This window comes from Gracilinanus agilis, chromosome 6, assembly GCF_016433145.1.
Source record: "Gracilinanus agilis isolate LMUSP501 chromosome 6, AgileGrace, whole genome shotgun sequence".
Classification (NCBI taxonomy): domain Eukaryota; kingdom Metazoa; phylum Chordata; class Mammalia; order Didelphimorphia; family Didelphidae; genus Gracilinanus; species Gracilinanus agilis.
This window is the reverse complement of record NC_058135.1, coordinates 296,455,718-296,471,397: the sequence shown is the minus strand read 5'-3', so window position 1 is coordinate 296,471,397 and position 15,680 is coordinate 296,455,718. Positions and strand designations below refer to the sequence as shown.

The window sequence follows — 15,680 nt, the reverse complement described above, 5'->3', positions numbered from 1 at the left end:
GACTGGAAAGGGGGCAGGGACAGGTTGAGAAGGGCTTTGAATGCCAGATGCAGGGTTTTATATTTGATCTTGGAGGTGTGAGGAGGCCACTAGAGTTCACTGAGTGGGGATGGGGTTTGATACGATCAGTCATGAGTTCCAACCCAGCCTCAGGTACTTAGCTAGGAAGTGTCTGAAGTCTGATTTGAACCCAGGATTTCCCATCTCTAGGCTTGGCTCTCTATCTGCTAAGTCAATGAGCTGCCCCCTAAAACATTTATTTATTTATTTGCTGATTTCTTTTAAAAATAAATTTATCGACTGACTGATTTAGACTATTTCCCAAGGTTACATGATTCTTGTCTCCCTCCCCTCTTCCCTCCCCCCTTCGGAGCGGACAAGCAATGCCTCTGAGTTATACGTGTGTTATCACTTGATACCGATTTCCTTGTTGTTCATTTTTGTAAGAGAGCAATCTTTTAAAGCCCAAACCCCTAATCACATGTTCATATAAACAAGTGATAAATCATGTTTTCCTCTGGATTTCCGCTCCCACAGTTCTTTCTCTGGATGTGGAGGGCTTCTTTCTCATCGGTCCCTCGGGATTGTCCTGGGTCACTGCATTGTCTGTTACATTTGATTGTCCCACAATGCATCAGTTACTGTGTCTGATGTAGATCATTTATTTTTGGAAACAAAATAAAATAAAAATACTCTAAAAATGTTAGTTCAGGGTCAAGCCCAGATCCCTGGTGCCTCGAGTCTCCTGGTTCTGTCAAAAGGAAATGAAATCTCTCCGCTGCGATCTGGCTCCTCCGAAGGGGTCACTGGCTGTCCGTTCACCATCTCGTCGGATATTTCTGATGACTGACCTATCGGCTGGCGCTGGCGGCTGGCAGACTCTGGGGAAAACCTACAGCACCGCCCTTCCCCATCCTGCCGGATTTCTCAGCCATGGCTGCATCCCAGCTGCCTGCTCTCGAAGGACGCCCTCCCTTGGGCCCAGCACTAGAGTGCATCCAGGCCAAGAAGGGGCTCTCTTAGGCTCTCCATCCTTCTCTAGGCCCCTGTACCCCATCTGTGCCTGGGGCCTTCCAAGCGTGGCCTCCGTGAAGCCTTCTTGGGCCCCTGGCCTGGCCATGCTCTCTCTCCGCCCCTGCATCACCTGTCTTCAGGCACTTTCCACATCCACCTTTGACCGTAGTGGATGGGGATCTTGAGGAGGAGACGGTGGCAAGAAGGCATGAATGGGATCGGAGGCCTGGGTTCAAATTCTAGCCTGTGTGACCTTGGGCAAGTCCCTGCAGCTCTCCAGGCCTCCGTTCTTTCCTCTCCCTTCTAGGTCGGGCTAGCGTGGCTGACCTCGAGGTTCCTCCAGCTCTGAGGCTCGGCCCAGTTCCTGCATTCCTTAGCCCCTCCCAGCCCACCAGGCGAGGCCGGCTCCTGCCTCACTGTCCCATTGTTGCTGGGCTTAGAGGGAATGCAAGCCCAAGTGCCATCTGGGAGAGCCCCAGGGTGCCTCCATGAAGCAGAAGCAGGGAGGCCTCCATCACCCCACGGCAGAGCTGGCCAGCCACTGCGTAGGCTCAGCCCTGTGGCCTCTACTACCCCAGGGAGCGGAGGATGGCTGGCACTGCCCAGGCTGGGGGGCACCCAGAAGAGCTGCCGAGGCTCTGCCAGGAGGACACTCAGCGGCTAGGGAGCAAGCGCGGGGCCTCCGTGCTCTCAGGAGTGGAGACAGGCGAGCAGAGCCAGAGGAAGCAAGCGTGGGAGGCAGGAGCAGCCCGGCCCTGCCCTCCCCTCTTCTGGGGTCCCTGGCAGCAGTCAGAGCTTCAGCCCCTGCCCCCCGCCTGAGCCCATCTGGCTGCTATGGCGGCCCGTCCCAAGGCCCTCCTCTCCCCCGGCCCACTGGGCTAAGGCAGGGAAGAGGCTTCCGGCCCCAGGGAGCAGCGGCATCTTTCAGCCTCCCAGGATGTCTGCTCTGGGCACGTGAGCCCAACCCCCTCCTTTACAAAGGGGGAAACTGAGGCACAGACAGGAGGTGGTAGAGCTGGGCTGGAGCTCCAGGTCTTCTGCCTTCAGCCAGGAGCCCCCCGTTAGAGCTGCAGCTCCCGGGCAAGGGAGAGCCCTCAGGCCGGACCTTGGTCTCTGCCCTCCCTCCTTGGCCGCCAGTGGAGGAGACCACGTGCCCCAGACTGGCCGCACACAAACCGAACTTCTCTGGGGAGCCTCTGCGGGAACCCCAGAAGGGGAAGGCGAGGGGCTGCCCGAAGGTGGGGGGGAACATGGCGGATGGCCCCTGGGGGCTCCCACCTGCCCCGTGTGTGCGCCTTCTGGAAGGCCCCTGGAGCAGTCTGTGGGGAGCCCCCGGCCTCGGGAGCCCCTGGAGCCCATGTCTGGGGCTGCCGGGAGAGGGGCCAGGCAGGGCCAGGCCAGGGCGAGAGCTTCTCCTTTGGGACGTCTTCGGAATCCCGGCACCAGGCCCGGCGGAGCCACCTGGACTGAGTTGTTGGGCCTCCAGAGACCAGAAGGGACGGGGGTGACCGTCACACGGGGGAAAGGACGCCCCTGGACGCGGCAGCTGTGCCCGCACGAGGCTGAAGGCGCGAGGGGGGGCCCAGGATGGCTCCCCCCACCCCGCATTCCTCGTGGGCCCCTCCTGGGCCGGCCGGCCTCTGCCTAATTCCTGGGCCTGCCCTGGCCGGAGGGCTTGAAGGGCTGCCATGGACAGTCCACAGGGCGGGTGTGGGCGGCCCTCGCTCATTCCTGGGCGCCTGCCACCCCGCTGGAGGGCCCTTCTCGCTCCCGCGTCCTCTCCTGCGGCCTTGGGGAGCCCCTAAAGCCCCAGGATCCTCCGCTCGGGGGCCTCCCCTCCCCTCTCTTCCCAGCCTCCCCTCTCCCCACCACGGCCATCTTCATAAAGCAAAGGCCCGTCTGCCTTGGGCGCCAACCTGAGAAGGAGCTGCCAGTGTGGGCGCCCCACGGCCCGAGGGACGGAGCCTCTGAACCCTGATGTCTGGGGAGGCTTCCATGGGAAGCCCCTGGCATGCCCGGCTCCCGGCCTGGGTGGGGTGCCAGGAATGAAGGGGGGGCCCCTGGGGGGGGAGGCCCCCAGGCAGGAGAATTCCCATCCACCCACCGTGTGTGCTCAGTGATTCACATGTATGCAGAGGGACCGGCTCCCTCCTGAGCAAAGGCCAAAGGCCGGCCCTGGGAGTGGAGGCAAGGCTGGGGCTGCTAAGCCGGCCTCCCCACCCCCAGGCGGGCCCAGGGGGGCAGCAAGAGACCCGGCTGGGCTCTGTCCGCCTTTAGGGGCCCAACAGCAGCCAAAGGGGCCCCTCTTTTAAGGGGAAACAGGGAATGGAGGGCCCTTTCCAGGACCAGGAGGCCAGGAAGCTCCCCTGCTAAAAAGGGTCACTTGCAACGGGGCCCATTTTACAGGGCAGGACACTGAGGCTGGGTCGGAGTGTGGGTTCGGCGGGGGAAGCCCCTCCCCAGCCCCTCCGCCCGGCCCACAGTGGGGGTCCTCGAGTCATCCGGCCATAAACGCTTCTCCAGACTCGTCCCACCTCCGGAGTGATATCGGCCCCCCCCCGGGCCGCCCTGGCCGGGCTCTGCCCCCCTCTACGAGCTTCCCCCAGAGGGGCCCCACGGCACGGCCCGAGCCTCTGCCCACCGCGATCCCGTCACCCACGAAGCGCCTGGCAGGGAAGGGGGCAGGGAAAACCCCTCCTGGGTGCTCGCCAGACAGCATCACGTTCCATCCTCATGACGTGGGGCGAGAAAATGGAGGCAGGCAAAGGACCTACCCAGGGTCACGTAGCTAGCAAGCATCTGAGGCCAGATTGGAACCCAGATCCTCCAGACCGTAGGCACCTCCGAGCATGGTGCTGGGGTGTGAGGAGGGGACAGAAGGCAGGAGTAAGTCAGGGAGACCAGAGAGAGCAGCCACCTCCGGGTGTGGCCTCGGAGCAGTCAGAGAAGCTCCAGGGAGAGACAGCGAGAGGGAAGGAGGGGAGGAGGGGGACAAAGGCCGGGAGGGCGTAAACTCACGAAGTGGGGTACAGAGCATTGACTCCGATCCCCTGATTTTATATTTGGGGAAACCGAGGCCCAGGAACGGGTCAAGATCGTGGAGTCTGCCAAGACACGCTGGTAAATGTTTCACCACTGGCTCCCCACGGAGGGAAAATAGAAACCACCAGGCTGTTGGGTTTAATCTGCCGCCTTCTTCTTTTTCTTAGTCTTCTATTAAATCGGCATCATTGCCGCTTCCTCCATTGCTCTCTGAAGTCGGGGTGCTAAGCCGGCCTCCCCAACCCCAAACCAGTGAGCCAAGCTCAGATCTGTAGCACTCGCTGAATTCCAAGGGCAAATGGCGACCAGAGCATTTAACAACCGGCTCTCCCGAGCCTTCCGTTCTCCCAAAGGCTTGGCCCCCTGATTCTAAGAGCCCGGCTTTTTCCAAGCCAGTTGGGCAGGCGAGTCCTGGGGAAGCAGCAGCCAAGACAGTGACCGACAGGGAGGCAGCAGGGGGAGGAGAGGGCCTGAAATGGGAGGCCCAGGGCGGGCAGGGGAAGCCGGGAGCCACAGAGCCATTCACCTGGGAGGGGACCAGCTGGTGGCTTGAGCTGAGGTTCCGGGCTCCATTTCCCTCCCTTTCTGGCCCTCCCTGGAGGACTGTCTCCTGGGCTGCAGTTCATCAAAAAGAGGCGCCATCTTTGCCCAAGTCTCTTTTCCTAGCAAGGCAGGCTTGACCTCGCTCTCCATCTGCTTCCTCTCTGAACAAGAGAGGCCTCTGGGGGTCTCTGGAGGTCTCTGGGGGCCTCTGAAGGTCACTGGGGGTCTCTGGAGGTCACTGGAGGCCTCTGGAGGTCACTGGGGGTCTCTGGAGGTCACTGGAGGTCTCTGGGGGCCTCTGGGGGTCTCTGGGGGTCTCTGGGGGTCTCTGGGTGCCTCTGGCCTGGACCTCTTCCTTCCCCCTTGCCAGAAAAGTAGTTCTTGTTTGAAGGTTGGCTTAATTAAAGTTTGCAGAGTGGTTTGGGGTTTGTTTTTTTAAGATATTTTATTTTTCCAATTACACATAACAACAATTTGCAACATACATTTTCTGGAGTTAAAAGATCGAAAATGTCTCCCTCCTTCCCTTCCGTCTCCACTCCGGGAGACGGTAAGCCATGTGGTCTCGGCTAGGCCTGTTATCCTACAAAACACACTTCCACATTGGTCATTGTCGTGAGCGAATAGGCACAAACCCCCGAGACCCCCAAATAAACCAATGTGAGAAGCGACATGCTTTGATCTGCATCTGATTCCCACAGTTCCTTCTCCGGAGGTGGATCGAGAGCCTCCTCTGTCCTACTGAGCCCCTCAGAATTGTCCCGGATCATGGCATCACTGTCGCTGTGCACGATGTTCTCCAGTTCTGTTATTTCGCTCTGCCTCAGTTCCTGGAAGTCTTCCTGGCTCTTTCTGAAACCCTCCTGTGTGTCACTTGTTACAGCGCAATAGTGTAACACCTCTAACATGTGCCACAATTTGTTCAGCCGTTCCCAAGTGAGAGATCTCTCCCTTCTTGGCCACCACAAGAAGTTCTAGAAATATTTTTGTTCAAGTAGGTCCTTTCCTACCTCCCACCCCTTTTTTAAAAGTCTCTTTGGGATACAGACCCCTAGCAGGGGTATTACTGCATCAAAAAAGGTCTGCACAGTTTTATAGCCCTTTGAGCATAGTTCCAAATTGCCCTCCACAATGGTTAGGTCCGTTCACAACTCCACCAACAATGCATCAGTGTCCCAAATTTGCTGCATCCCCTTCAACATTTATCACGTTCCTTTACCACCATATTGGTCAACCTGAAAGGTGTGAGGTGGCACTTCAGAGTTGTTATAATTTACATTTTGCCCATCACTAGGGATTTAGAACATTTTTTCATGATTATTGATAATTTTTTTATCTCTTCATCTGAAAATTGCTTGTTCATATTCTTTAAGCATTTGTCATTTGGAGAATGACTTGTATTCTTATAAATTAGACTCATTCTCCATATATTTAAGAAATGGGACCTTTCAGCAAAGAAACTTGCTGTAAAATTTCCCCCAGGTTGTTGCTGTTTCCCTTCCAATCTTGGTTACATTGGTTTCATTTGTGCAAAATCTTAATTTAATAGAGTCAAAATGATTGATTTTGCATCTTGTAATGCTCTCTGTCTCTTGTTCAGTCATAAATTCTTCCCTTCTCCAAGGATGTGTCAGGTAAACTAGTCTGTGTTCCCCTAATTCATTTATAGTGGCACCCTTTATGTCTAAATCACATACCTACTTTGGCCTTATCTTGGGATGGGGTGTGAGATGCTGGTCTATGCCTACTTTCTGCCAGATTGTCTTCCAGTTTTCCCAGCAGTTTTTGTTAAATAGTGAATTCTTATTCCCAAAGCTGGGGTCTTTGGGTTGATGAACACAAGGCTGCTACAGTCATTTACCCTGTATATTATGAGTCTAATCTTTTCCATTGACCTTCCATTCTATTTCTTAGCCAGTACCATAGTGTTTTGTTTTGTTTTTTTAAACCCTTAACTTCTGTGTATTGGCTCATAGGAGGAAGAGTGGTAAGGGTGGGCAATGGGGGTCAAGTGACTTGCCCAGGGTCACACAGCTGGGAAGTGTCTGAGACCGGATTTGAACCCAGGACCTCCCGTCTCTAGGCCTGACTCTCCATCCACTGAGCTACCCAGCTGCCCCCTGTATCATATTGTTTTGATGACCGCTGCTTTATAGTACAGTTTGAGATCTGCTACTGCTAGGCCACCTTCCTTCACATTTTCTTTCCATTAATTCCTTTGATATTCTTGACCTTTTGTTATTATTTTTCTAGTTCTGTTACTGTTGGTAGCTTGGCATGGCACTGAATAAGTAAATTAATTTAGGTAGAATTGCCATTGCTATAATATTAGCTCAGTCTACCCATGAGCAATGAATATTTTTCCAGTTATTTAGATCTGATTTTATTTGTGTGAAGTGTCTTGTGATTGTGTTCATAGGGTTGTGTTTGTCCTGGTAGATTCCCAAGTATTTTGTATTGTCGTTATTTTAAATGGAATTTTTCTTTCTATCTCTTGCTGCTGAACTTTGTTAGTAATATACAGAAACGCTGGTGATTTAATGTGGGTTTATTTTATATTCTGCAACTTTGCTAAAGTTATTATTTCAATAGTTTCTTAGCAGATTTAGTTTCTGATTTGTCTGTCTTTCCATGGACCCTCGCTGATGATCATTTTTATTGCATTATGACCTGAAAAGGACGCATTTATTATTTCTTCTTTTTTTTACATTTAGTTGTGAACTTCTTATGCCCTAATGCCTGGTCAGTACCTCTGGGTACATGCCACATACTGCGGAAACTTTCTATTCCTACCCAGTTTTCTCCAGAGATCTGTTATTAAATCCCTTTTCTAAAATTTCACTCGTTTCTTTCCCTTTTTTCTTGTTTATTTTTTGGTTAGATTTATCTAATTCTGAGAGGGGAAAGTTGAGGTCCTCCACTAGCATAATTTTATTATCTGTTTCCTCCTGAAGCTCATTTAATTTCTCCTTTAAAGATGCGGAGGCTGTGCCATTTGGTGCACAGGTGTCTAGTACTGACGTCATATCATTGTTTATAGTACTTTCATCATTTGCTATTATTAAACCAGTTTGGCCCTCCTGGTGTAAATCCCACCCGGTCATGGTGAGTCCTTCTTGGGCTGTATCATGTAGCACAATTTAGGATTTCGAGAAGGCCAAGACCAGGCCTCCGACTCGGGCATCTAAGTGAGAGGCAGTCAGACTCCACTAGAAACGGAGGCTCCTCGGTCCTAGGCACCAAAGGGCAGCACCTTGGCTTAGGGAACCCCACATCCGTGGTCTCTAAGCTGTCCTGGAGCTTGTTTCCTTTGTTAAATGTCTCCCGATGACCCTTTAATCTGCATGGGATGCCTTCATTCTAGGCATTTCTGACCGGAAGTTTCAGAGAACTTCTCCTGGCCCGGCTGGGGCTTCCTGGGTCTTTCTGCATGAAGTCTCAGTCCAGCCTCTCTCCCTGTCCCGAGGAGGCAGAGGAAGGTGATGGGGAGGTGGGCACACTGACCTTTCTCCAGGTTACCACAGACTGTCCCCACAACTCTGGAAAGTGGGACTAGAAGGACTATTTCCCACCTCCCTGTTTGCAGAAGAGGAAATTGAGGCTCATCCAGAAGAAGCCATTTGCTCCTGGTCACACAGACAAGGTTTTTGGAGAGACTCAAGCCTATGGGCTGCCTGTCTCGCAAGGGTCCTCTCGTGGGGGCCAGGCCAAAGGATGCAGACGGACAAGTGTCTACAAAAGTTTAAGGAAGGGAGGGGGTAGCTGGGTAGCTCAGTGGATGGAGAGTCAGGCCTAGAGACAGGAGGTCCTGGGTTCAAATCTGACCTTAGACACTTCCCAGCTGTGTGACCCTGGACAAGTCACTTGACCCCCATGGCCCACCCTTACCACTCTTCTGCCTTGGAGCCAATACACGGTATTGACTCCAAGACGAAAGGTGAGGGTTTAAAAAAAAAAAAAGTTTAAGGAAGGAGGCGGCAGCTGGGTGGCTCAGTGGATGGAGAGCCAGGCCTAGAGAGGGGAGGTCCTGGGTTCAAACCCGGCTTCAGCCACTTCCCAGCTGTGTGACCCTGGGCAAGTCACTTGACCCCCATGGCCCACCCTTACCAATCTTCCACCTATGAGACAATACACCGAAGTACAAGGGTTTAAAAAAAAAAATAGATACTAAGGCAGAAGAGTGGTAAGGAGTAGGCAATGGGGGTTAAATGACTTGCTTGGGATCACCCAGCCAGGAAGTGGCTGAGACTAGATTTGAACCCAGGACCTCAGGGCTCCGGGGCTGGCTCTCCATCCAATGAGCCCCTAGCTGTGCCACTCCCCCACCCCCACCAGAAAGTTTTCTGCCAAGGGCCGAAAAGGGGGGCATTTAAAATCTGAATGTCTGGGATGAAAAGAATCCACTGAAGTTTCTGGAATGTGAGTGTGTCACGGTCAGCTCGGAGGGCAGCTGAGAGGAGGATGATAGCGGGGGAGACTAGAGGCAAGGAGACCTGGGAGGCCAGGGCACCGTCCAGGCAGGAGCTGGCAAGGCCTGTGGCGGGGAGAAGGGAGAGAATTTGGGCAATGCTGGAGGCAGAGGCAGCAGCCCTGGGTAACTGGAGGGGGTGGGGGCGGGGGAAGCCTGCCCACTCTCAGCCCCTTCTGCTTTGTCCTGTCCCCAAACAGACCTGGAAGCTTCCCAGGCCTGCCGTGCCGGGCCAGAGCCTGTGTCCTGGAGAGAGGCGCAAAGGTCAGTCTCAGACTGCTGTTTGAAGCCTCCGAAATGGAAGCAATCAGGAAACTGGTGATAATTGCTGGGCAACAGGCCAGGCCCATGGGGGAGGAAGGAAGCCTCAGCAAAAGGGAGCGGGCAGATGTGAAGGGCAGCACAGTGGCCCTGGGCAGGGAACAGAATCAGGCAAGGTTACAACAGGCCACCGGTGTGATGGGCTTGGAGCGGGAGGCTTGACTTTGAGTCTCAGGATACCATCATCTCCTTACTCCCATGGTAACTCTTGGCCTCAGTTTACCTATTTGTAAAATGCAAATGCTGGACTCCATGACCTTTCAGGCCCCCTTCTACTTTAACCCTCTAACCCTGTAGTGCCCCTTAGTTCTAGGAGTCTATGAGCCTCCCCATCCCCTGAACCCCCTCACTAAAAAACCCCAGTCTAGCCTTGGTGGCTCCCCACCTGACTTACATCTGCCTGGATGGAGACAATTCAGAGTCCTCCCTCCATTCCCTTCCAGGACCTGGGGGTTCTCCGGGGCTTCTCTTCCAAAGAAAGGCAGATTCAGTGACCCAGAGCTCAGTGGTGTCCCCTCATGGTGATGGAGCAGAAGGGGCCCTGAGTGGGATGGGAGCCTGCTGTCATTATCTGGTTGGGGTGCCCAACTCTGGACTCCACAAGTGTCAATCTTGGTCTTCTTGTGGCCTGGGAACATGGGTCAGTACCATGGATTTCGAGTCTAAGGCCCTGGGTTCATAGTGGCTTCATCAAGGTCCCCTCCCCTCTTTGTACCTCTATTTCCCCATGTGTAAAAAGGGAGATTTGGTCTAAGAGAACCCCACAATCCACTCTGCAGTCTGGGGATAAGGAGTCCCAGCCCACGAACCCTTGGGCAAGGCCCCTCCCTGATCCAGGCCTCAGTTTTCCTCCTCTATAAATAATGAGGAAGCCAGGTTGGGTGGGCTTCTCCCCACTCTGATATTCATATTCCTACATTTGTGGTTTCCCAAGTCAGTGAAAAGTTCTCTTTGCCCAAGACACTCAATGCCTCTGATTGTCCTCCCTTCCCTACAATCCTCTCCATAACAAAGGAAGAAGAGCCTGAGGTTTCTCCTGTCTGTCTTACTGGCCATCCTAGCCCCAGAGACTCTAAGGAGGATGAGGAGGGCAGGGCTTGGCCCAGACTGCCAAGCAGGTACCTACAGGGAGACACAAGGGTGGGCATAGCCAGGGCTTTCAGATTTGCCTTGGAGGAAGGTACAAGGAGTCAGGCTCATCCATCCATCTGTTCAACAAACACTGCCTACAGAAATACTGGATAGATAAGTGGGCTGGTATTGGAGGCCTTAGGAAAGCAAAGTTCAGGCCTAGGACATGGCAAATGACAATGCCCTTTCCTTCCAACATTAAACAAAAGACTTGGCCCCTTTGGGCTCCTTCTCTTCATGCCACCCCACACTGGACCTTCGTCTTAAAGATCAGAGCATAGACAACTTGGAAGAGAAACATATCACCTGCTCTCTAGCCCTGGGTAGGAGATGCATTCTTAGCCAAGAGGCAGAGGCCATTCTAAAAGACACAGCAGACAGCTCTGGGGAATAGGCAAGCTCCTGCACCTGGCGTGGGGGAGGTAATCAAATTTTTCTGATAAGCCATAAATAAATGTGCCTACATAAAGATGATTGAGATCCATTCCCCACTGATCCCAGTGGCCAAAGGATAGGAAGAGGTCTCAAAGGAAGGACTGCAATGCATTCACAATCACGTGGAAATGTTCCAAATCATTCATAATAAGGGAAATGCAAACCAAAAGAACCCTGTGGTTTCACCTCATACTCTGCAAATTGACAGAAATGACCAAAATGGCAGTAGTTAACAGGGGAGGGGTTGTGGGAAAACAGGCACACTGGTACATTGTTGGTGGAGCTGCAAAATGGCACGACCATTCTGGAAAGCAATTTGAAATTATGCAAATAAAGTGACTAAAATGTCTAGACCCTTTGAACCAGAGCTTCCATTCTGGGTTTATATCCCACAGAAGCCAGAGCTAAGAGGAAGTCTCTAGATGTCCCAAAATATTAATAGCAGCACTTCTTGGATAGCAAAAGATTAGAAACAAAGTAGATGTCCAGCTGGAAATTGGCTACAAAGGTAACAATGTTACCAGGCTCTAAGAGATGATGTGTGGGCTGGGTACAGAGAAGCCTGGAAAGTCTGTCTGGACTGATGCAGAGGGAAATGAGCAGAGCTGAGGAAACCTCCTCCCTTGCACAGATGGAAAGAATGAAGACACCAGCTATTGATCGGGATAAAGGAACAGGCCAGACTTGAGTGGAATGAGATGAGAGGCCGCACCCAGCCCAGCTCTTGGGGGAGGGGGAGGGCCATAAGTTACATGTCATACATGCTTAAGGCTTTGTCAAAGTATCAGTGCTGCCTTCTCCCTCCCTCTCCTCCCCATCCCCCCCCCTGCTTTGTTCCCTGGGATGGTGCAAGGGGGAGAGAGGGATCCTTGGCCACTAGTGATATAAGAAACAGAAAACACCATAGTTTCATGCCTATTACCTTCAAACTACAGTCAAATGCTTCAAAAACCAATCTAACTCCTTTCAGAAATAAATGGCTTTTCATTGATTTTTTTTTCCTATCAGGGGTTCGTGTTCACAAGGTCTTCTGGGTCCCACAGAGGGCAGCAGTTGGGAGGTCTGCCACTGTCCTATATTTAGAATGCTGGGAGGGACCTCAGGTTTGAAGAGGATAGGGACTTATCCAAGGTCACCTGGCAAGTGAGGAGAGCCAGGACTCAAGTCGGGTCTCTCATGGTTTCTAGAGCTGCTCTGTTACATCTCACCCTCCTTGGCCACGGGGCTAAAGGAGTCCTGTCTTCATTGGCAGCCCAGAGTGGGGTGGGGGGGGGTGGGAGGAGCCCTCACTGCTCCATGCCTCAGAGCCTGTGAAACGTCATGAGTCTCTAAGTCTTCTCTATCACAATCCTGGAGGTGCAGAGCGGACCTATAAGCCAGAATGGTGATACTGAGGTTCCAGTTCAAATCCTGCCTTCACCAGCCCTCCAACCTTGGACAAACTATGGAGCCCCATTTCCTCTATAAAATGGGTGCTCTCTATGTCACAGGATGTGAGGAAAACCTTGGTAAATACTAAACTCTTCAGAAATGAGGCTATTGGAGTGAAGAGTCTTGTAGTGAATGCCAAGTCAGCCTGGGCTGGGTCCTGGGGCAGAGACAAGGCCTCAAGTGTTCTTGTCTTAAAGAGGTTTACATTGAGTCATGCAAGGAGTTGGAAACAGGAAGTCTTGAGTTCAAATCCTGCCCTGGTCACTCACTGTGAGACTGGGGCAAATCAGACACTTGGTCTCCGACTGCCTCAACATCCTAAAATGGAAAGAAAACGGGAGAGTTCTTGCCTTCCCCAGGGCGCTTGTGAGGACCTCCGGAGACGCTGCCAAATCTCCACAGTAGCCGCCTGTCATTATTAATGACTCTCCTGGGAGCTGCAACATACCCAGAGTTGAGTACAGACAAGATCACTGAAGAAGGGAGAGTGCACTAAGAAGTCAGAGTGGGCTTCCCGGAGGAGGAAGCCCTTGAAGGAGGTGAGGATTCCAATTGGCAGGGAGCTCGGAAGTTCTGGATAAAAAGCCCCTGCCAGCTTCCCCCCAGTGACACAAGGGACAGTCCCAAACTATAGGTAGATCTGGCCCATCACTCCCCTGCCCAAGAAGCTTCTGGGGCTCCCTATTGCCTGGGATGGAATGGAATTTGGCTTCTGAAGGCCCAGCTGACCTACCGTCCAGCCAAATGAGACTAGTCCCACCTCTCACCTCCTACTCTCAGAACCCCCAGCTTGCTTCATGTTACCTCCTACAGGAAGCCTGCCATGGTCTCTAGAACCCTTTCCCAAGAGGTTACTTCATACCTCCTAAGTATTTTACCACTCATTTGGGCAGACCTGGTTGTTTTCCCCAACATAAGCCCCCTTTTTCTTTGTATCCCTACCAGGGTGCATGGTGCGGCACACACTAGGTGCCCAATAAATGCCAGTTGGCTAGGTGAATGGTCCTTGCTCTCAGTCAGGGTGGCCCAAGTCTCCATTTCTCCAGGTGCTCTTCTCCCAGCTCTCTCCCTTTTTCTCCACATTTTTGTCTAGTCACCTCCTCTGCGAGCTCCTCCCTTGATTTTGACTCCTCATTTACCCCTCTGGCAAGCTTAGACTAGCTCTGGGAAGCCCTCGGGGCTCTGCCTCCCCTTCCTCAGATGTCCTTCCTGTCAGGCTGGGGGGGAGAGTGGGAGGAGGGGAAGGGTCCCCACCTGCCCCTCCTCAGTAAACCTTTGCTCTTGGCCCTTCCGGGATGCCCTTGGACGTTTCCCAGAGCCCTCTGCTTGCTCAGCCACCTGGTGGCCAAGTAGTGCCAAGCAACCCGGTTAGAACCAGAGGAGAGGCTCCCCCACCTGGTCACCCAGGGCATGAAGGGAAGGCTCAGGCCAGGCAGGGTAGGCCAGGTGGGTTATGCCCCCGGAATTAAAGGCTGAGGTGAGTGCATCTGGGGCACCGGAGGATGCCAAGCCAGCAGGGCCCAATCAGGACTGGCACCCACCCCTTCCTCCACCATCAAAATTCAGGTGTGCCCCATGTCGCCTGCCCCTGGGTGTCTAATTGCTGCCCGATAGGCTCTGGCAGTCCAGGCTGCTAAAGCCAAGGCTGTGGCCTTGCCATCCCTCCAGGTGGGGACCCCAACCCACCCTGGACTGCTCGGAGCCCGGCACACCGAAGGCCTCCTCCCAGAAGCCCTCCAAGTATCTCCGGTGAGCGCCGGGACATCTTCCTGATCGAGTCTCTTCCCATCGTCCTCGGAGTATCCCTGGGAGTCGGGGCTCCTTGCGGCCAACCACGTCACCCCACCCCCACCCCATTCGATGTCCACAGGCAGGTCGCCGGCACCACCCAAAGCCAGCCTCCAACGCTTACTGGCTGGGCGACTCTAGGCCAGTCACCTCACCGTCTGCCTCCATTTCTCTGGGGAAGGACACGGCCAACCTGGCCAGGATCTTCGCCAAGAAAATCCCAAGAGGGTCCCCTTTAAAGCTGAAATGCGGCCAATCAGAGCCCCCGGCTTCCACCGGGCCGGGCGTGGGCGCAGGGCAAGTTCCCACCAAGTTCCTGCGGGACGGCGCCGTTTGGGGGTGGGACCTGCTCCTTAACGGGCCCCCTCCCTGGAGATCGCCCGCGGGAGGCAGGAGAGAGGCGGGCTCATGTTTCACAACTTTAATAGAATACCCTAACTATTCTGTACAAATTGAAAACACCGTCGTCTATTATTAAGTTACAAATGTGGATCGTGGAAGGTAAGGCCGAGCACTCTACACGCCTGCTCACAGTGTTGATAAGCTGCTAGTCAATGGTGGCTGGGGGTTGGCATCAGACGGGCTACGGGAAGGGGCATTCGAATCCTACGCACCCACCAAAGGACAGAACGAACCAACCCACCCCAGAGCCCTGAAACAAGGTGGGGAGCCCGACACCTGCCCGTGCCCTGAGGGCATCCCCTGGCCTGGAGGCCCCCCGCCTCGGCCCCGCTCGGTGCCCTCCTGCGCCTCCTGCGGCCCGGCTCCCGGTCTGGAGGCCACATCTTGGGTCACACAAACGTGGTTTCCGGATGAGCGGGAGCCCGGGTTCCAAGTACTTACAAACATAAGGAAATAAATAGGAAGATGGAGTGGCGGCCCCCCAGCGGGGCCCAGGACCCCCAGCTGTGAGGCCGTTGGGGCTGGCGAGGGCGGGGGGTCTTGGTCACGTGTGTGAGCGTCCTCCCTTTTTGTCTTAACCGGGTTACAAATATGCTCTGGCACCTGGGTGGGCACCTGCCCGCCTCCCTGGCTGGCCAGGCGGGCACCGGCGGGCAGAGGGCGCTTGACTGAAACCTCCTATCTGCGAAATGCATCAAAGTTACACTGTACAAATTAAGCCAAAGGAAAAAAGAAAAAAGTGTAAGTGAAAACCACGCACTTGAAAACAAGTTAACCGAAAGCGTTGTTAGTGAGATTGTGCTGTAGCGAGCAGTGACCCCCCGGCCCGCGGGCCGGGGGTCCCAAGGCGTTCGTTCGTTGGGCATCCCGAGGTGTCCCGGCCTCACGAGGGGGCGCGCATCCGCACGCGTCACTGCTGCTTGCACTCGGCAGGCTGGCCGCATTCTCTCTGCCAAGAAAAAGAGAGACCCTGAGCCTGCGGCCTCGGACCCCCACGGAGGCCCCCCCGCACCCCAACAAGCCACGCGCTCCCCCGGTGAGCCCGCACTCCACGACCTGACCCTCCACATCCACGGTGACCCCAGAGAAGCAATGCCAGCGTGCA

General features: G+C 54.1%; 1 protein-coding gene across 2 annotated transcripts in view; it reads right to left on the bottom strand.

Moving 5' to 3' along the window:
- Positions 1-14,579: 14,579 nt before the first annotated feature.
- Positions 14,580-15,680, bottom strand: part of NAP1L4 (nucleosome assembly protein 1 like 4) — a 37,843-nt gene continuing 36,742 nt past the window's right edge. For both annotated transcript variants that reach the window (XM_044680451.1, XM_044680450.1), the window contains one exon: positions 14,580-15,524. Coding sequence is in view for 1 of the 2 variants with exons in the window: in XM_044680450.1 (XP_044536385.1) it covers positions 15,486-15,524 (39 nt within the window). In the remaining variant the exon portion in view is untranslated. The remainder of the gene's footprint in view (positions 15,525-15,680) is intronic.